Below are 20,657 nucleotides of genomic sequence, written 5' to 3'. Positions count from 1 at the left end.
GCTGTCCCCCAGCTGTGGTGCAGCTCTGCTTCTGCTCCTCTTTTACAGGAGACAGGAAGGAAGACTGCTGGGTCGTGATTCTTTATTGTTCTGGTTTTAAAACTTGGGTTTTTAACAGTTGGCCTTTTGTTTCCTAGGTCCCAGGTATGGTTGTGGTTAGTTCCCAGTTCCGATTTCATGTTCTTAGTCTGTCCCGACCCAACCCTGTGCTGTCTTGAGGGAGGCACTTACCCTCTACGCTATACAAGAAGGGGCCTTGGGATCAGAGGTTGCCAGTTATTTGTGAATCTTCATAGCAAGCAGGACTCAGGGACAACCCCAGTATCTCATTCTTTTTTTTTTTTTTTTTTTTTTTTTTTTTTGTTGTTGTTGTTGTTTTTTGAGACAGGGCTTCTCTGTGTAGCCTTGGCTGTCATAGACTCGCTTTGTAGACCAGGCTGGCCTCGAACTCACAGCGATCCATCTGCCTCTGCCTCCCGAGTGCTGGGATTAAAGGCGTGCGCCACCACGCCCGGCCCTTTGTAAGTATTCTTATCTGTGGGAAAATCAGAAGAAATGTAGAATTCTCCTGTGTACCTTTTTACTCAATTCACCTATTTTGTTTTAACTTTTTTCTTTTTACTTTTTGTTGCATAACACATGAATCTTTATTCTTTTCTGTTTCTTTCATGCATGTACTAATTTCTTGGCTATTGGATATTGGAATAATGCACATTAGTAGCGTACCTCGTGTACTTTTTTAAAAAAAATCAGTCCGTTCATTTCTTTTACACAAACAGTTTGGTAAGTTTCCCTGTTTTCATCTTGAACCTGCTGTCCTGTGGCAGTGTTGTCAGTTGTCCCATCAGTGTCCTTTGAAGCATTTATTTCTCCTTGTAGAGTCAGACCTAGTCTAGCAGTGTGGGCTACATTTGGTTTTATTACTTTAGTCTTCTTAGTTCTGCAGCAGCCCCTAAGTCCCACTGTTCCTGACATTGGTGAATTGTTCCTCCATTTAGCTGTGTCTTGTTTCCTCATGAGACTTGGGTGTTTCATCCTGCCATGTAAAAGTCACAGGCTCTTGTGTTGACTCCACCTTCCTTTTTTTCTCTTTCTTGAAACCAATAAGAAACTAACTTGGAATACAGTTTGAGATGTGCAAATGTCCTACTTCTTCTGTCACTTACCTCTCTCCAATTCTTTTTTTTTTTTTACAATTTTTTATTAAATTTATTTACACATATTTTTATATTATACATATCTACAATAAACTACCTACAGCAAGAAGAACCACGAAACAATTAGGAATTATATACGTGTTACATTCTTAGTGTTTTGGCTATTTGTATTTTGCAACCTTGAAGAAAACATCTTTCCAATCTTGGTACGTCTAAAATTCTGAATGTAAATCAATATCTATCATATCTCATCATTATCAACTTAAAATATCACATTCTCATCTGCTGATGACTCTTGACTCATCTCATCTGGACAGTAGGAAATGATTTCTTGTTTCAGCACTTATTCTATGGTTATCAACTTAAATCTTATTGTAAGGCAATCCCTCTCCTCCTTCCAACTCTTTTTATATCCTTTATATTTTTCAGTATACCTTAGAAATATGCATGGATTGTCATATGCTGTTAATTCCTTGCAATTTCAAATTTTGTTATAGGGATTACACCAGTGATTGGATGTGCAGACATTCTGAAAAGTAAAAATAGACAATCTCTCAAAGTCAAGGAAGTAGCAAATATCATATTTTCTTATTCAGTCTCCTAACGAGACATTGTTAAGATTTGGTCCTCATCTCTTGCTTGTTTCATAACCTCAAACAGTTTTGGCTATAGAGTTTGTTACTTTTTGTCTCACTCCCTCAGTTGCTGAAGTGGGGGTGTCATACTCCATTGACTGTGGAATTGCCTGTTTCTCCCTGTGGTTTTAACTTTTCTTACTACTATTATAAATTAACCTGACAGAATAATGTAAGAAGAATGAGTTCATTTCTACTCACAGTTCAAGGATATAGCCCATCATCCCTTCGAAGTCATGGCAACAAGAACCTAAAGCAGCTGGTTACTATTTTATCCATAGAGGAAGGCAGAGATGATAAGTGCTGGTTATAAACTGGCTTTTCTTTTTTTTATTTAGTCCAAGACCCCAGTCCAGGGAAATCTAGGTGATCCCTCACAGCGTGCCCAGGGGGTAACCTACTCTACATGATCCCTCACAGCGTGCCCAGGGGGTAACCTACTCTAGGTGATCCCTCACAGCGTGCCCAGGGGGTAACCTACACTAGGTGATCCCTCACAGCGTGCCCAGGGGGTGACCTACTCTAGGTGATCCCTCACAGCATGCCCAGGGGGTAATCTACTCTAGGTGATCCCTCACAGCGTGCCCAGGGGGTAACCTACTCTAGGTGATCCCTCACAGCGTGCCCAGGGGGTAACCTACTCTAGGTGATCCCTCACAGCGTGCCCAGGGGGTAACCTACTCTAGGTGATCCCTCACAGCGTGCCCAGGGGGTAACCTACTCTAGGTGATCCCTCACAGCGTGCCCAGGGGGTAACCTACTCTAGGTGATCCCTCACAGCGTGCCCAGGGGGTAACCTACTCTAGGTGATCCCTCACAGCGTGCCCAGGGGGTAACCTACTCTAGGTGATCCCACACAGCGTGCCCAGGGGGTAACCTACTCTAGGTGATCCCTCACAGCCTGCCCAGGGGGTAACCTACTCTAGGTGATCCCACACAGCCTGCCCAGGGGGTAACCTACTCTAGGTGATCCCTCACAGCCTGCCCAGGGGGTAACCTACTCTAGGTGATCCCTCACAGCATGCCTAGAGACTTGTTTCCTATGTGCCTCTAGATCCTGTTAAGATGGCATTTCATGTTAACTGTCACGCTGATAGATGTTATTACTTCCTGAGGAAATACTTCTTTTGTTACTGTAAAGTAACTGTTGGTGCTAGTTTTTTCAACTCTATTTTATTTGGGTTCCTTAATGCCTCTACCTCCCTTCCAACTCCCTGACCCTGGGTACGAGAGAAAGAAGGTTAGAAGGAGCAGGGAACATAGACCTCTGTAAAGTTAGTTCCCACTGGTTAGGGTCAGTGGCTTCTTTGGGAAAATACCAACCTCAGTCATCAGGATACCTAGCAGTCCAGCAACAGCATACGGCAAATGCAGCAGAGTGAACAAGCAGCCTTCTTCCTCCTCCATCCATCTCCTCCAACCTTCTCTTCCCCCCTCCTCTCTCCCTCCCTCCCTCCCTCCTCCCTCTCCCTCTCCCTCTCTCTGAGCTATTGTATTTATAGTCTCCCAGAGTCCTCAGAATTCCACTAACTTGAGCCAGTAAAGACCATGCCCCTCACAAGGCAATTTTCAGCTGTGGAAAGACTAAAGCAGCCGAATATCCCACAGTTGGGATTAAAACAAAAACATATTTACGTAATGTAACTGAGTTTTTAAAGAAACCAAAACTTCCATCACAAGTAACTAGATGCTGATTTGTGTGACTATATGGTGAAAGTGCCACATGTTATTACATTTTGCTTTACCGGTCTTATGTATTCTAAAGACTTATGTATCAGGGAAAGTATTGTACTAATCCCGCTCTCCCACCCTTGCTGGGCATTGAACCACAGGCCTCACTGCAAGGCGAGCACAGTCCAAGTCACATAGGAAAGGAGCCTCTGGCACGTTACGTCCGCACTGGTACACTTACCAACCTCGATGCTTATTTGTTGTGACAGATCCAGGGTTCCTATAACACCGTTTTCTTTCAGCTTGACATTTTCCCTTCACCAATCCTATGAATGCAGCATCTTAGCTTTCCTTTATCTGAAGATACCTTTAATTCACTGCCTGGTCCTGAAGAGTATTTTCTCTGAATAGAGAATCTGAGTGAATTCCTCTCTCCTTACATAGGTCTCTGTTTCTGAAGAAGTGGTCTTGGTTATACAAATAGTCATTCCCCCATGGGTCATGTGTTCTGTTTTTCTGGTTGTTTTCAAGACTTTTTCCTTGAGCATTGATTAACCAGCACTTTGATAATGATGTAGCTGTGGCTTTCTTTGCTTTTTTATCCTGAGTTTACTGACCTTCTTGAATCTGTACATACATGTCACCATATTTGGGAAAGTTGTGTCATACATTTTCCCTACTCTCTCCACCTACACATATGTCAGACATTGTAATACTGTTTTATGGGTCCTTGGATCTGTTCGGTTTTGGAGTATATTTTTCTCTTCTTCAGAGTGAACTTAAGTGTTCTGTTCTGCCTCTTAAATTTCGTACCATTTTCCTCCATCTTCCAGTTTAATCCCTAATAGTTTATTGCAAGTATTTTATTTCCAGTTGCAAATTTACTTGGTATTTTTTTTCTGTTTTCTCTTTCTTTATTGAGAAACCTGTCCTTTATTTTTATGTGTATTTTCTTTCTCTTTTGTGTTTGTTGTTTTTGAGACAGTGTCTCTGTAGAGTCCTGGCAAGCCTGAACCTCTCTGAAGAGATCAGGCTGGCCTAGAGTTCAGAGATCTGCAGACCTGTGTCTCCTGAGTGTAGCGTTAAAGATGTTTGCCACCATGCCCAGCTTTCCTTTTTTCAAAAATTTTGTTTTTGTTTTGTGTTGTTGTTTTTAAGTGTGTGCATGTGCGTGTGTACACATGTGGGTATGAGGACTTACAGATTCCAAAGACCTCAGATACTTGTGCAGTTGTGAGCTGTCTGACGGAGGGGCAGGGAACTAAGTTCCCATGGGAAGTAGTGTGTGCTCCTGACTATAGTGTTAGCTCTACAGCCCACTCATGGGTGCTTTCCTGATGTCTTAGAGCATGTTTAAGGTGATTGCTGTGACTCATGTATCTTTTGACTCTTTTCCATTGATAATCCTTTTATTATTCTGATTCTTTTTTTTTTAAATCAGTTTTGGGTTGTATCTTGGATTTGTGAATATTCTCTTCTGTACACTGTGGCTTTTGTGTGACTGTTTGGCAGCTGGTTATACTGGGACTGGAGGCCAAGAAGGTTATGCCTTGTTGACTGCCCAGTTGTCAGCCTTCCATACATGGATCTGATTCCAACCTTCACCTGGATGCTTGTGTATGGAGTTCTGTGCACAACTCTTGCAGATGCGTCTGGGGTCCTCTGGACAGCATCTCAGGCCCCAGCATCCCACATCGCCCCACAGCACCAAATGGTGCCATGTGGCAAAATCAGAAAGAAAAAGGAAAAAAAAAAAAGCAAGAAAAGTCAATCTTGTCTTTCTGCCAAGTTTTACTTTCCTGCATATACAGCCTGCATCTTTCAATTATTTTTCATCCTTGGGAATTTTATTTTGCATTTTACACAGTTTCTAGGCAACACAGAGGTAGGCTGCAAGGAATCATAGTACCATCGCATGGTCAAAACTATTACTTCTTGGAAAGGCAGCTTTCTTTCAGCCCTGTCCCCGATGGTGTGGTAAACTCCTCCTCCACTTCTTTTCCCTCTGATGCCTGAAGTTGGATTAATTCCTCCTTCCCTGGGAGAGCCCATCTCATGTGCACATGCCTCCCTGTCAATCTGTGACCAATCTTGTTGCTTATCTATAATTGCATTTTAAAGGAATAAAAGATTAAAAACAGTATGGGGAGGAGGGACAGGAAGAGCTGGCTGGGGCCAGGATACGAATAGAAGCAGAACCTTGGGGGGAAAGGCTGGCATCTTAGAGGTTTCCAGAAAAAGAAGGAACACGTAGGTAGATAAGAGACGCACTTGTTTGTGTGACCATAATGTCTCTAAAAAAATTAGAGACAGCTGCTGTACTGTTTCATGCCTGTAGTCCCAGTTATTTACACATCTGAAGTGGAAGGATTACTTGAGCCTACAAGTTTAAGAATGATATAGCAAGACCCTAACTCCCCCCAAAAATGAGGAGGAGAGACAAGAGAAGGAAAAAATTAGATTCTAGATGAGCAACTGGAAGTTACTTGATTGTTGATTAGGGACAAATTTTGTATTTTGCAGTCTTTGTCAGTGCTACTAATTTAATGTAAAATATGTCATTTAAAGAAAATCATACATGTAAAATTTAAATATAATATATATATGAATTTATATATTTTTAATTTCTGTATTTGTATGAAATTATATATAAATTTCATATGAATTATATAATAAAAATCGTATGGAAATGAAATTGTATGTTTCACACACAGTGACCGAGGACTCACTGTGTAAAGTAGGCTGGCCTCAGATTTGTTCTGATTCTCCTGCCTCCCTTTCCTCATTCTGAGATCACAGATGTGCCCCACGATGTCCAGACTCATCAGTAATTGTTTATAACCTCTTCATTACTTTACATATTTGTCTCTGGGAATAGGACCCTAGATTAGAGATACAACGACATAAACGACTTTTGATCTAAGATACAGTGTGGTGCCCATTCCTTGAGAGAGAAACATTTAAATCCTTTTTTAGTGGAAATAGAGACAGTGAATAAAATCTAGAAAAGTCTGTTGAGATATCTTTGGTAATCTTTAAAGAGTGTATTTGCTAAGTGGGGAGAAATCTAATCCCTTCAGTATATATTTACACCGTAGCACAAGGTACATCATAATACCTATCCAGTTCTGCGGTATGGTGCCGTGCAGGCTCTTCTCAAACACCCAGGTGGCTTTCAGGACTCTGACATTGAAGCTCATTTTTTATTGTTTTATACAGCTGCTTCTTCCTCAGTAAAATAGAAGAGAGACTTACTGTTTCTTCAGGTGATCCTAGTATGGACGTAGATGAGGATGAAGACTCCATTGACAGAGAAGAGTGTGAGTCAAAGGAAGGTGTTCGTTCCATGATCCAGAGCTGCAGGTTCACCATGAAGATGAAGATGGTGGAAAGTGCATGGAAGCAGGTACCTTCCATACTTGCGCTCCTCTGAGGCTCCCTGAGAGCTTCCTGAACTAACCGTTTTCTGAACTTTCCTCCAAAGCATGAGCCTTAAAAATAATTACTTGACTTACTTATTCTCTTTATAAGGAAGTAGTTTTGGAAGCTAGGTTATAGCTCAGTGGAGGAACTCTTGCCAACCAAAGTCCTGGGTTCCATATCCAACAGTAGGAGAATAAATAAGTTTGAGGAAACTGAGGAAACACTAACTATAAATTATCCACAAAGCCTTAAGTATTTATTAAAAACCTATTTATTATTTGAAAATGTTTATTTTCTATTATTTAAGAAGCAAATACGTAATGGCAGATTTATATCATTTAGAAAAAGGACTCCCTGGTAGTTATAGTTTAGCTTGTAGATGTCGTGTGCCTATTTTGCTTGGAAATTATATGTTTATTAAAATATAAATTACACTTTAATGTATTCAGCTTATTTTAATATTATTTGTTGACTGTTATTACAAACCTTCTTCGTAATTCTTAGTCTAGTAGAAATAATGAACTTTTTTATTTTATCAGTTTAAGTGTTCATTTACATATTCTTTTCTTTTGACTGTATTAGGAGCAGCTTCAGAGACTAAAATAAACTTATCAGTCACAGTAATTAAGAAGCCATCTGAAAGACTGGCATTAAGCGTTTCTAAGCACTTCTGCAATAGTCTGCCTCTGTCCATCAGCTCTCTGCCTGCACTGCTTATATGTGTACTTGTGAATAATCGTCCTGACAGTGGCCAGCTTGCACTGGTAGTGGGAAATGGCTGTAGACGTGTCACTGTACCCCTTCCATAACAGTCTGCCTGGACTAAAAGCACTTTCCCTTTGGCATCTTCAGGGGAAAGAAACAAGCATCTTTTTTCCAAAAGGTTTCATGTTGTCTGCCAGGTCCTAGTTGACTGACTGCAGCCGGGGAGGCATGTCCAAAACTTTTTAAGCCGCAGAGAGGCCAGAATGGCGGTCCTCCAGGGACTGGCTGTCAACGCTTCCCAGCTGCCCCGTGTCTCCAAGTGTAACAAACAGGAAGGAGGAGAAAGCAGGGGAGTACATGATTGCGAGATCTTGTGAGGATACTGACATAACTGGAGATCTCTGTATGATACTTGCTTTTCTTTAGCATTTTTGATAGTATATTTGCATGGAAATGATGACTAGAAATACTAATAATATTAGGGAGAGAGAGAAGAAGTATAATGCAGACCTAAGGATCACAAGAAACCTTCATTGTTTTATTTGTAGAAGCAGTGAATGTACAAATGTAGTAAGGAATTACGCTGCTCTAGCAAAGTGGCAGTAGATTCTTTTCTAAGATACAGGACCTCATGAGCTGTGGGACGTTGTCAAGGCACCCAGTGCCAGGCATGGTGTCCTTCCTGTTGAGTGGCATTCAGTCCAAGTAGACAGTTACTGGCCACCACCAACACGTGAGCACTGCGTATAGGACACAGAGATGGGTAGTACCATCGTTTCACGTGAAGCCCACGGCAGTTTGCATAGTATTTTAAAACTACCATGAAAGCTATACTGCAGGAAGGAAACGTTCAGGTCAGAGCAGCTCAGATCTTCTGAGTGTCTGAAGTGTTCAGTGTCCTCAGCAATAGAGGCTGACATTCGACCTCTGAGAGGCTGCCAAGGGCTACTTCAGTAGCTGTATTGTTCTGGCAGTTAAACCAACTACCCTGATCAACTATTTGAAAGGGAGTTTCTTCTTCTTAGTACTAGGGAAAAAACAAGGAAACAAACAAAAACAGAACTTTTTGGTTTTTAATTATTTCATTTTTGTGATTATAATACAATAACATCACTTTCCTCTTCATGTACCAAACCCTCCCCTTGCTCTTTTTCAGATTTGTGGCTCCTTTTTCATGAATTGTTGTTGCACACAAATGTGCGCATACATACATACATTCCTAAATGCATAAATACAGCCTGTTCAGTCTGTATATCACTTATATGTATATTGTCAGAGCTGATCATTTGGTGTTGGATAATCAATTGATGTGTCTTCCCTTGGGAAGACTGTATCTTTAGCTATTAGCATTTCTTAGTTGCCTATACTTCTTTGTATAGGTTTGAGGCCTCTGGGGCTTTCACCAGTTCATATTAGTATATCTGTTGTTGTTGGTTTTTTAAAATATTTTTAATTTTTTACATATATATTTATATTATTACACATATATAAAATAGACTACATACAGCAAGAAGAACCACAAAACAATCAGGAATTATATAAATGTTACATTCTTAGTGTTTTGGCTATTTGTATTTGGCCACCTCGAAGAAAACATCTTTCTTGTCTTGGTGCATCTAAAATTCTGAACATAAATCAATATCTCTCATCACTACAAACTTAAAACATCTATCTAGACCTAAGAACAGCTTAACCCCTAAACAACTAAGCTTAATTGTAAAACTAAACTATCTGGTCTTCAACCCCATCAGAGACTTGAGAAGGAATAAAATTCATTATCTCAGTAAACCAGAAGTGTAGGTGATCAGCTTCCAAAGTGAAAAAAATGACAGTGACTGTTTGCTGCTTGAACAGTCACCCAAAACTGTCTATAGTGTTGGAGCATCATTTTCAGCTTTCTGGTCCAGTACATCTGACAGACATATTTGTGAGGCAGAAACAATTGAGGAACTACTTACCCTGTCTTGGCAGAGTTTGGCCGTAAACTCTGCCTGCATCCAAGTTTGCCTGTTTTTAGGCAGAATACTGTCTGTGGCAGAAACAAGGACATTTTGCCCAGTGGCTGGTTTGCTACATTTGAAGCCAGCTCCATAAGGAAGTTCTTTGATGGTCACCATCTTTTTTGAGGGAGGATAGGTGTTGCCAGTAGTTAATCTGTCTCAATGTCAATGAATCTTCAGAACAGTAAAAACATCTTTAAATGCCATATTCTGTAGGTCTCTGAGGTTTTTGAAGACGGTATCTATTTTACTTTATCTACAGAATCATATGTCTGTTACACCTAGGATGTATATTACTGTAATATAAATAGACTACTAATTGACATGACCATGATTTGATCAATTATCAATTAACTTGTATAACTTAAACAGCCTATAATAGCACTTTCAAAGTATTGGAAGTAAACCTTGTATTATAATTGAGTTATATGGGTATAATACCTCATATTAGAGTAGAGATATATATAATGTGTATGAAGAATAATCTTAAATTTAAGTTCTACACCAGTGTATCAAAATTAAACTTAATTTGTATCAATATGCAAAATTCTATACCAATGAATAAGAAATAGCCTTGTGAGTAACAATTAAGGCCGTAAGTTGAAGAATAGATTCACTAAAGCCAATGTTTGTCCTATTACCCCTATATATTTCTATATTGCCTCTTCTTTCCTTTCAGCCCCTATCTCCAAACCTAAGAAAGAAAGATAAAGGAAAAGAGAAACATCCCTGAGTCCAACCTTATTTTCCCTCTGATTAAGGCCAATAGTAACTTATAACGAACTCCCAATGAAAATAAACATCTAAAGCCCAAGAAAGCAACCAAAAACCTACTCATCCCCCTTAAGGGAAATGGGGCATCATTCTCTTAAGATTTCTTCCAGCTGATTTGGGACAAATAATACCTTTGTAGGGGCCCAAATGAAATTGGGGGAAATGGACAAACAAGCTAGGAATAGCATTTATTGTCCATTTTCTAAATGTCCTATGTGGGACAGTCTGAAATACTGGACCAATTGCTATTGGAAGCTGTCTTCGAAGCTGTCTTGTTCTGATGAGGAACAGCAACTGAAGCACTTGGTGCTGTAACGTGAAGGATGCAGGATGTCAGCGTCCAGCATCAGTGTCTGGTTCTTTTGTTCTGAAAACATATAATTTCTCACAAGCATTATACAATCCTAAAATTATAAATGTCTGAGGTGTGCGTGATGCACAGAACAATTAAGGCTGGTTCTCTGCTCTCTGTATGAGCAGAAGAAAGACATCTGTAAATCTTCATTCATGCCATATAAAGAATGGCATCTAATAAGTCACAGGGATTCGATAACCAACAAGAAGCATTGTCTGTGCATAGACATTCATGTCTCAGCCAGTCTCAGAGCTGTGCCCATGTAGTGGGATTAGCAATATAAGTTACCTGCTTGTTCTGCAGTTTGAATTCTTTATATCCCGATTGTCGCCCCCTCCCTCATCATCTCCCTGTCATACCCTCCCTCCCTCATCTTCTGTCCCTCCCTCCCCTAGTCCTCAGAAAGGGGAGCCCTCCTCCCCTAATATATGACCTCACCCTATCACGTCTCATCTGTACAACCTGTATATTTTTCCTCTGTGGCCTGGCAAGGCCACCCTGCCAGGGGGAAGTGATCACCATTCTTGGGCCAGAGTACATTTCAGAAGTAGTCCCTATTCCTCATACTGTGGGACCCACAAGGCCACTGCGCTGCCTATCTGCTATATCTGAGCGGAGTATCTAGGTTCTCACCATGTATGGTCCTTGGTTGGTGCATCAGCCTCTGCGGTATCCACCTCCTCCATTTGGAATTTTTAAATGTATGTTTTATTTATTAGAATTTATTCACATTATATCCTGATTGCTATCCCCTCCCTCCTATGTTTCCATTCCCTCCGCCTCCCTCTTCTCCCTGTTCCCCTCCCCCAGACTTCTGTTAACAGCCTATTAGGTTTCATCAGGATGCATCCCCTTCCTCTGTCTGCCCACTAAGCCATCTTGCCAAGGGGCAGTGATCAAATTGTGAGCACCCCAGTGTATGTCAGAGGTTCAGCAGCAGGACCCCCCGCTCCCCAACATGGAGAGTCAGCTGTCCATCGGCTGCATCTGAACAGGAGGCCTTGGTTCTCTGCATTCATTGACTGGTGCATCAGTTTGTGCAGGCTCCCCTGTGCCCAGATCCGCAGGCCCTGGTTGTCTCCCTGTGGAGCTCCCGCTCCCTCCCAGTCCTTCCATCCCCCCCCCCCCTTCCCTACAACTCTCAGCACTCTGCTCAGAGTCCAGCGTTGAGTCCCTGTATCTGTCCCGATCCCCCCACTGGGTGGAGTCTCTCAGGAGACATCTATGTTGGGATAATATTCACTTATAAGTGAGTATATCCCATGCGTGTCTTTCTGGGTCTGGGTTACCTCACTCAGGATAATTGTTTCTACTTCCATCCATTTACCTGCAAATTTCAAGATTTCCTTGTTTTTAATAGCTGAATAGTATTCTGTTGTGTATAGGTACCAGTTTCTTTATCCTGTTCACTGGTATTGCTGATCAAGGAGAGCAGAGTGCAGTGACTGGGGAGCCCGGCACTCCTGGGTGGTTCCCTTCGGCCTGTTTCCCAGCCTCTGCTCCTCTGCCCTCTGGACAGGGCACATGCTGGGCGCCGCTGTCTTCTCTGTTCTGTTGTTGTTCTTGTTCAGTTCATATTAGGCGTTCATGTGGAGAGACTTCATGGGAATAGCTTCTGACATTCCTAAGAGAGATGATCTCACAGCAAGCTCTGTTTCTCTCCAGCTCTTACAGTCTTTCGGCTCCTTTTTTCACAATGGTTCCTTGAACCTTAGGTGCAGGAATTTTATTACAGATGTTTCTGTTGGATTTGGCCTCACTACTCTACATTTTGATTAGTTGTAGTTTTCTGTAACAGTCTCCCCAGTCTTAAAATGGGCCAAAAAATTGGTAGACATTTCTCCAAATCAGGCATGCTGGTACACGTAATCCCAGCACTGGTGAGATGAAACCAGGAAAATACTGAGCTTGGGGTCAGCCTGGACTACATGAGATGCATCTCAAGGAGTGGAGCTGGAGAGATGGCTCGGCACGTAAGAGCGCTGGGATTCTTTTGCAGTACCCGCAGTGCCCACCCACATCAGGCAGCTCACTACTGCACTAACTCTAGCTCCAGGGTATCCAGTGCTGTCCTCATGCCTCCATGGACAGAAAGACACACAAGTAAAACTAAAAGAACTTTTTAAATAGTTGAGGCATTTCTTCAAAAAAGATATGCAAATAGACAAACACATTTTTTAAATTCTCAGTGTCACCAGTCCACACCAGTCAGGTGGCAGGCACCAAACAATCATGGCTGGGGAGGGGGTGGGGAATACAGAGAAATGTACATTAGTAATTGTTGCGTCTGCTGTAAAAATAGAGTAGTTTAGGAATTTCAGACTTGTCATATGTCCCAGAAGTTCCATTCCTAGACATAGACCCAAGAGAAGGGAGATATAAAAGTCCACACTAAAATGTGGTAACAGCTGTTCACAGGATTCAGGTTACCTGGAAAGATAGAAACAGTGCAAATAGCCATGAGCAGATGCAGACATAAGGAGAACCCTGGGTCTGCACTGTAGATCATGGGCCATAAATAAGAACGAACTTCTGAAACACTGCAGCATAGATGAGCCTGAACACATAGAGTGAGAGGAAGGAAGGCCTCCAAAATCACGGCATTGTTTTAGAGACAGAGACAGAGACTGCATTCTGGCTGCTCCTTGCAAGGGAGACTTAATGATTACTGAGAGGCAAAGGGGTTTTTCGTTTGTTTTTTTTGGTTTTGGGGTGTTTTTGTTGTTGTTGTTTTTTGGTGGTTTTTTTTTTTTTTTTTGAGCTGGTAAAAATGTTTTAAATTTGGATGCTTGACATAAATACTATAAATATTTTTAAATTGTTCATAAGGAATACTGAAGCATTCTTTAAATGTACAGTGTGCACAGTTCATAAAGTACTGGCTGTATAAGCATAAAAGACAAGTCGATCTCTCTCTAGGGTTCACTGGCCAGCCAGCCTAGCCTACTCTGTATGCTCCAAGTCAGTAAGAGACCCTGTATCAAATAAATAAGGTGACCAGCACCTGAAAATGACACCTGAGGTTGACCTGAAACCTTTATACACATATGCACCCACATACACAGAGTGTGTGTGTGTGTGTGTGTAAAATATATATATATATATATATTTTTTTTTTTTTTTTTAAATTTCACAGCTGAAGAAATTAATTCACTGCTCACGGGCATATTGTGGTAAGTAACAAGGGAAACAGGCCAGCCAAAAACCTTTTTTTAAGTAATTTCCTGAGTGGTCAGATGTGGACAGTATTTTACCTTTTCACATCTGATGTACACATCCTATGTAATAGAAAAGGAACAGTAAAATAGCAACCTTAAAGAAAGGAGATGGCAGTAAAAAATTTTTTAAAAAGACTAGTTTTCTTAGGTATAGATCGTGTCACTAATGCTCTTTGCTGCCTGCGGAGCTACTGAAAACTCCAGCCCCTCTGACTACATACTGAGATGTCTCAAACTTTTACTTTTTCTTCTATTCATGTAGAGTAATTTCTCACTTGCCATGAAACTCCTGAAAGAGATGCGTAAACAATCAAGAACAAGAGAGACTTGGCAAGTGCAGTGGATGCACAGTTACACCCAGCTGAGCCACTGCCGGAGCCGCACCCAGAGCCCTCAGGAGCAAGTCCTCAGCATGCTCAAAGCCATCACGCTGCTGGGTAATTGGGCTGCTACTGTCTGTGCAGACTTGAGAATGTGGTTTTATAGTGTCTTCAAAAGCTGTTCTTTGTGCTGTCCATCTGAGAGTTGAAATCTGCCTTATGAATATTATAGATAACAGTAAAGAGTGTCACAGAGTGATGTCATCTCCTTATGAGGAGAGCTTGGGAGTTCTATGCACTAATACTGTACAACATTCAGAGTTACGTTTACCTTTAAAATAAAGTGGAAATTAAACTTTTTCTCTTTGATATTTAACTTAGTTTTCAGCCTCTAAGCATAAGAGGTGAAAAGCTTCCTTGGGCATGTGTTGGATCCAAGGCTCCTGCCGTGCTCACCTCAGGGTACACAGTGGGACTCCGCTGCAGCACAGAGCACTGTCAGAGGACCACAAGGACTGCTTTCTCCACTTAACCTTAGGAGCAGAAAGCATCCTAGTATCCACATGTAGTGGCACACCCCTGCAATCCCAGCGTTGAGGGAGCCAAGGCAGGGCAATTGCCACAATTTCAATACCAGCTAGCCAGGTGCGGCAGCCCTGAGTTCCTTGCCCAGCACCGTGTGGTCAGAAACAGAACTAGAACCCTTGTTTAATAAGAACTATTTTCTGTTCTTTGCAGCAGACAAAACTGGGAATTTGATAAAATGTAACGGATGATATTAGAATAAAAAGGTTATGTCTACTTTTAAACTCAACTCTGTGGATGTCAATGTTTACTTTTAACGAAAAACAATTTCTATGAGTTAAAGAAATTCTTTTATCAGAAACTGAAGCCATCTCATACTTCTAAGATTTATTTTAGTTGATCTCTTAATAGAAAAGAATTTACTGACTGTCAATTTCTTATTTTAAAAAAACCTTTTTTTTTCTCTCCTTCTTTTTAATCCAACAGATGAGGACAGCATTTCAGGCTACTTAAATAAAAACATTCAGGCCTCTTGTGACCAGAACATTCTCCTGGGCACCACTTTCAGGATCATGGCTGATGCCCTCAGCAGGGAGCCGTCCTGCCTGTCTGACCTGGAGGAAAGCAAGGCCAAATCAGTGTTGGCAGTTTCTGGATCGAACACAGAAAGCACAGAGAGGGTAAGGGAAATGGAAGAGAGGCAGTTCTTGTGCTGTGTGCTGCCCTCAGGGCATTGAGACCGTATTCTGTGGATTCAAAATAGGTTTAAAACCAGTGTAGTTAGTGTCTGTCAGTGTGACCCTAGCATTTGGGAGATGCTACTGTGCACGGCCTGAGCTACAGAGCGAGGCCTGGTCTTAAAACATAGCTGACAAAGTAAAATGAAATGATTGACAACTATTGTTTCAAGTTTCTTATGTGGAAAATTGAATAATCTATGTATTTCTTACTATTTATTATTTGAATGATACCTTCTTTTTTGCTTTTGTTTTGTTTGTTCATGTATTTTTTGAGCCCATGTCATACGTATCTTGGGCATGTCTTTTGTTGTTGTTCTGTTTTGTTTTTTGAGATAGAGTTTCTCTGTGTAGCCTTGTCTGTCCTAGGCACACTTTGTAGACCAGGCTGGCCTCGAACTCACAGAGACCCTCCTGCCTCTGCTTCCCGAGTATACCACCATACCCAGCTTTCCAGGCATGTCTTAAACTTGCTTTCTAACCAAGAATGAATTTAGACTTTCTGTACCTCCTCCCATATGCTAGGATTACAACATCCAGTTTCTGTAGTACTGTGGTCTGAACTCACAGCTTCATGTAAACTAAGCGAGCACTGTACCGAGTGAGTTACATCCCAGCCCCTGAATATAATACAGAGCTTTGGTTGTTGTTTTACTTTTCCCCCTGCTGTGAAGCCCTGGCCATCCTGGAACTGCTGGGGCAGACCAGGTTGGCCTGAAACCCAGAACAATCCTTCTACCTCTGCATCCAGAACACTGGGATTCCACACCCGACTCGGTACCACAAATCTTTAAAACAAGCTTTAGTATATGAAGTTTTATCACTAATTTCCACTGAGATGGTTTCTCCAGCCGCCTTTACTATCAGTGCTGTTTCACTTAGTCTGTGAGGCAGTGGTTTGTGTGTTTGTATTGTTTTCATTTTCAGATAATTTTAGACTTTTCATAGCCTCTTCTTCACCTTCCATCATGCCTCAGTGCAGTCATGTGGTCCTACCTTCTCCATTTTTGTGTCACTGACACCTCTGTAGGACGTGTTATACAGCACCAGCTTTTGTCCTTTTGTGTGCGTCACATAGAGTTCACCGTGCCTTAGACTGGCACAGCTTTGCATGGCTCACTCACTGACCAGCATCTTCTCTTCAGTTTGTCTGGTTGTTGTATGTTTTAGATTTTACTGGAATTACTTACTGCTTTGCATTGGGGGGTGGGGGCATGTATTCACATGCACACCACAGCTAATACAGCTTTCAGTATTATTTGTTTATTTTATTCAAAAGGGGGTCTCACTATCAACTAGGCTGACATCAAACTCTCCTTGCCTGAGTTGGGATTGCACACACCACACATAACTTCTCAGTGTTACTGCAAAGCTATTGATCTAGTCACACAGTTTCTGAATTCCAGGTAATCTCAGGTCTGTACCAGAGAGCATTCCATCACCTCTCCATGGCCACACAGTCAGCCGAAAAGGAAAGCCAGCTTTCCTGCTGGGGCCACGAGGCTGCAGCTGAGCAGGCCTGTGCTTATATGACACTGGTAGGTTTCTGCGATCAACAGCTCCGAAAGGTAGAAGAGAGTACACCCAGTGCTTCACAGAAGAGAAGTGCAGGTTAGTGTTTTCTATATGTAAGCTTGAAAAATATATAGATGCTTTTGATCTCATGTGTGTGTTTTTTCAAATGACAAATATTTTACCTTGTTTCATCTTTAGAAATAGTTATCTCCAGACAACATGCCTGTATTTAAATAGACTGTGGGCTTTCAACTAGCCTTGATAATGCTCAAGAACTCCACTTAAGCTAAGACGCTGGCCCTTAACATTTAGAGACAGTGCCTCACAAGGTAGCCCAGGCCAGCCTTGAACTTAGCATTCTGCTCGGCCTCAGTTGCTTCATTTACTTGCTAGTTGTTACTGGCTCATGTGGTCGGCCTCCCTCTCTGGGAATAAAATCAGAAGCTTCATCCAGTGTGTGCTCTCACTACAGGATGAGAACTGCTTCCTGAAAGATTAGCAGACATGACAGCCTGAAAAAAAGAAGCCAAAAAAGTGAAACTAATCATTTGTCACATGTATGGTTTACGTGCTAACCATTGCTATCCTCTTTGCTGTCTTTGCTGTAGAACTGGAAGCGTATCCAGCACTTGTGGTGGAGAAAATGTTGAGAGCATTAAAATTAAATTCTTCCGAAGCCAGGCTGAGGTTTCCTAGGTTACTTCAGATTATAGAACAGTATTCAGAGGAGACTTTACACATAATGACGAAAGAGGTTGGTATTCTTGAGAATGGAAGACAACTTTTCAGGAATTAAAGATATATTTTTACTTATAGCCAGACTCAGTATGTGTAATACACAGGTTCTGGCCTTTTTCTTTTTTCACTTTTGTGTGTGTGCACATGCTGCATCATACATGTGGAGATCACAGGGCAATCTGGGTTATCTACACTCTGCCCTGTTTGTGACTTGCTGTGATTCTCCTGTTCCCTCCTGCATCTCAGGATTACAGATGTGTGCTCCCACATTTACCTGTTTTCCTTTGTGATTGTAATGAAAACAGTATATCTGAACGAGAACCAGACCAATCAATCAAGGAGTAATATTTCTGGAGCTGAGACAGGGACTTTGTGTGGAATTTTGCAAAATGAAGCTGCAGTCTGTAACATCTGCTGGTATCTTGTGCTTAGTTTTTATTTAACCTAGGGGAGGAGATTCACATATGCTCATACAGCAGCCTGCAGCCTTCGTACCCTTGCTCCGTGGCTCACTTGGGTGCACACATGCTGGCTATGCCCACAGCCTGTGAGCCCTGTGTGAGTAGGGAGGGCCCCATCTATAAAGGAACAGGGCTATCTGAAAGGCTCCTAGGAAATAGACCCGGGCTTTGACTTGGTACCCGGCGGCTTTACGTAGCAAGGTCTTTGTCGTCGCTGTATTTGTGTGTGCGTGAGTGCTCAGATTGTCTTTTGAGGCGGCCTCTCCCTGATCCCGGAGCTTACCTATTTGGCTAGACTGGCTGGCCAGCAAGCCCCATTTCCTCCTGCATCTGCCTCCTCAGCACTGGATTATAGGCTCACACTTCTGTACTTCATTTTCCCCCATAGATATTGGGAACTGGACTTATCTCTATTTTACCAACTGAGCCATTTTCCCAGCAAAATCTTAAACAGTGTTCATCTTTGAGCCTTGCAGTCCTGCCATGCTGTCAGGCCTCTTAACTGTGCCTTTATTTTCTGTGGATTCTGAGTGTGGAGACTTTTTTAGTGGTCTGTTTTTGGTTTTGGTTTTTTTGGGGGGGGTTGTTTTGTTTTGTTTTTCAGTATGTAAAGCAGATGCAAGCTTTACTAAGAATTACAGAAAAGTTAAAAATTGAAGGAAAGTGAGAAATTAAGGGGGAAAAACTTCTAAGCATGGGAGGCATGTCCAAGAGAGCAAGAAGCCCTTTAATTATTTTTGTTACACTTACAGCTGTTTTCCTACCTATTAAGTCTGTTTCTTCAAAGAACTTTATGACCCTTAGATAGGCGCTGAGGCCATGTGTGGTTCTGGTGGCCTTGGTTTTAGTAGCCGTGGTGGGGGAGGGGGTTGCTAGAGAACAGTATTGTGTTAGCTCAGGAGGGAATGCATCCCCAGTTACTCCCAGGGTCTGTCTAGCTGCTTGTCTCCTATATCAGGGTTTAGCCAATTTTTAAAAATCTTTTAGGCCTCTCACATGTAAGACTTTTCGTATTGAACATATTTTACCTTTATGGTAAATAGCGTTAAGTATTTTGTTCGTTTTCAAACTATACTTTTATGAATTTTAGATTTCATCCATTCCTTGCTGGCAGTTCATTGGCTGGATCAGCCACATGGTGGCCTTACTGGACAAAGAGGAAGCCGTTGCAGTGCAGCACACTGTGGAAGAGATCGCTGATAACTACCCGCAGGCCATTATCTACCCTTTCATAATAAGCAGTGAAAGCTACTCCTTTAAGCATACTTCTTCTGGTCATGATAATAAAGCATTTGTTGAGAGGTAATGTTTTGGAGCTGGGCTAGTGAGATTATACTGGGTATAAAAATTTTGTGTGGTAAAAGCAAAAACATGTAAATGTTTTTGAGCTGTTCATGAAACATAGAAATTCCTATATATCTATTGAGTGTTTCTCCATATTTTACTTGTTACAGAGTTTCCTGTTGAAAATACTGTTTGTTTTGGGTGCTTGTCTACATGCCCATAGTTAATAATCTTTTGAATAATACAGACTAAATGAGATAAGTTTTATAATCAGTTCTTGTTGGTTTGTTTTTGCAAATTTGATACAAGTTGGGGTCATCAAAGAAGAGAGGACCCCAAATGATAAAATACTCCCACCTAATTGGCCTATGGGATATTTTCTTGATTATTGACTAATAAGGGAGGGCCCAGCTTACTGAGGATGAAGTCCTTCCTGAGCAGTTGGTCCTGGGTTGTATAAGAACTGAGCAAACCAACCTTAAGGAGCGAGCCAGTAAGCAGCACTCCTCCATGGCCTCTACTTCAGTTCCTAACACTGGGCTCCTGCCTTAGGTCTAGCCCTGGCTTCCCCAGTGGTAGTTTGTGACCTGAGCACTGTAAGCTGAGATAAGCCCTCTCATCCCCAAGTTGCTTCTGGTCTTGGTGTTTACCACAGCAATAGAAACCCCAACTAAGACTATTCTGAAGCTACTCTTTAAGATGTATTGAAATGTTGGTATGGTGATATATTCCTGTCGTCACAAATACTCTGGAAGCTCTGACAAGAGAGTCTGAAGTTTGAGGGCAGCCTGACCTATATATAAACCACATACCACAAATAAATAGATAAAAATATAAAGATTATAAATCCAGAGAAACTGAAGAGATGGCTTAGTGAGTAAAAGCAGTTATTTGCAATCACGAGATCCTGAGTTCAAATCCCAGGACCCATGGCTATATGTACCTGTAACCTCAGCATTGTGAAGGAGAGACAGGCAGATCCTGAGAGCTTACTGACCAGGCAGCCTAGACAAAACAGTGAGCCTTGTGTTTATTGAGAGACTCTGTCTCAGTGCAGTAAGGCAGAATGTGAGACACCCAGGATCCTGCTTTGGCCTTGATTTGTTCACGCACAAGTGCACACACTCATGTATATATCA

At 41.6% G+C, this 20,657-nt stretch overlaps 1 protein-coding gene across 2 annotated transcripts in view; it reads left to right on the top strand.

Moving 5' to 3' along the window:
- The window catches only part of PRKDC (protein kinase, DNA-activated, catalytic subunit), a 180,032-nt gene that overhangs the window by 139,587 nt on the left and 19,788 nt on the right, over window positions 1-20,657 (top strand). For both annotated transcript variants that reach the window (XM_084802475.1, XM_084802476.1), the window contains 6 exons: window positions 6,683-6,869; window positions 14,201-14,375; window positions 15,270-15,463; window positions 16,927-17,131; window positions 17,644-17,789; window positions 19,325-19,536. In XM_084802475.1, coding sequence (XP_084658601.1) covers window positions 6,683-6,869; window positions 14,201-14,375; window positions 15,270-15,463; window positions 16,927-17,131; window positions 17,644-17,789; window positions 19,325-19,536 — 1,119 coding nt within the window. The remainder of the gene's footprint in view (window positions 1-6,682; window positions 6,870-14,200; window positions 14,376-15,269; window positions 15,464-16,926; window positions 17,132-17,643; window positions 17,790-19,324; window positions 19,537-20,657) is intronic.

Source organism: Acomys minous (assembly GCF_964271855.1).
Source record: "Acomys minous genome assembly, chromosome: 11".
Taxonomy (NCBI): Eukaryota; Metazoa; Chordata; class Mammalia; order Rodentia; family Muridae; genus Acomys; species Acomys minous.
Note: the sequence above shows the minus strand (reverse complement) of the source record. Positions and strands in the feature narration are given on the sequence as shown.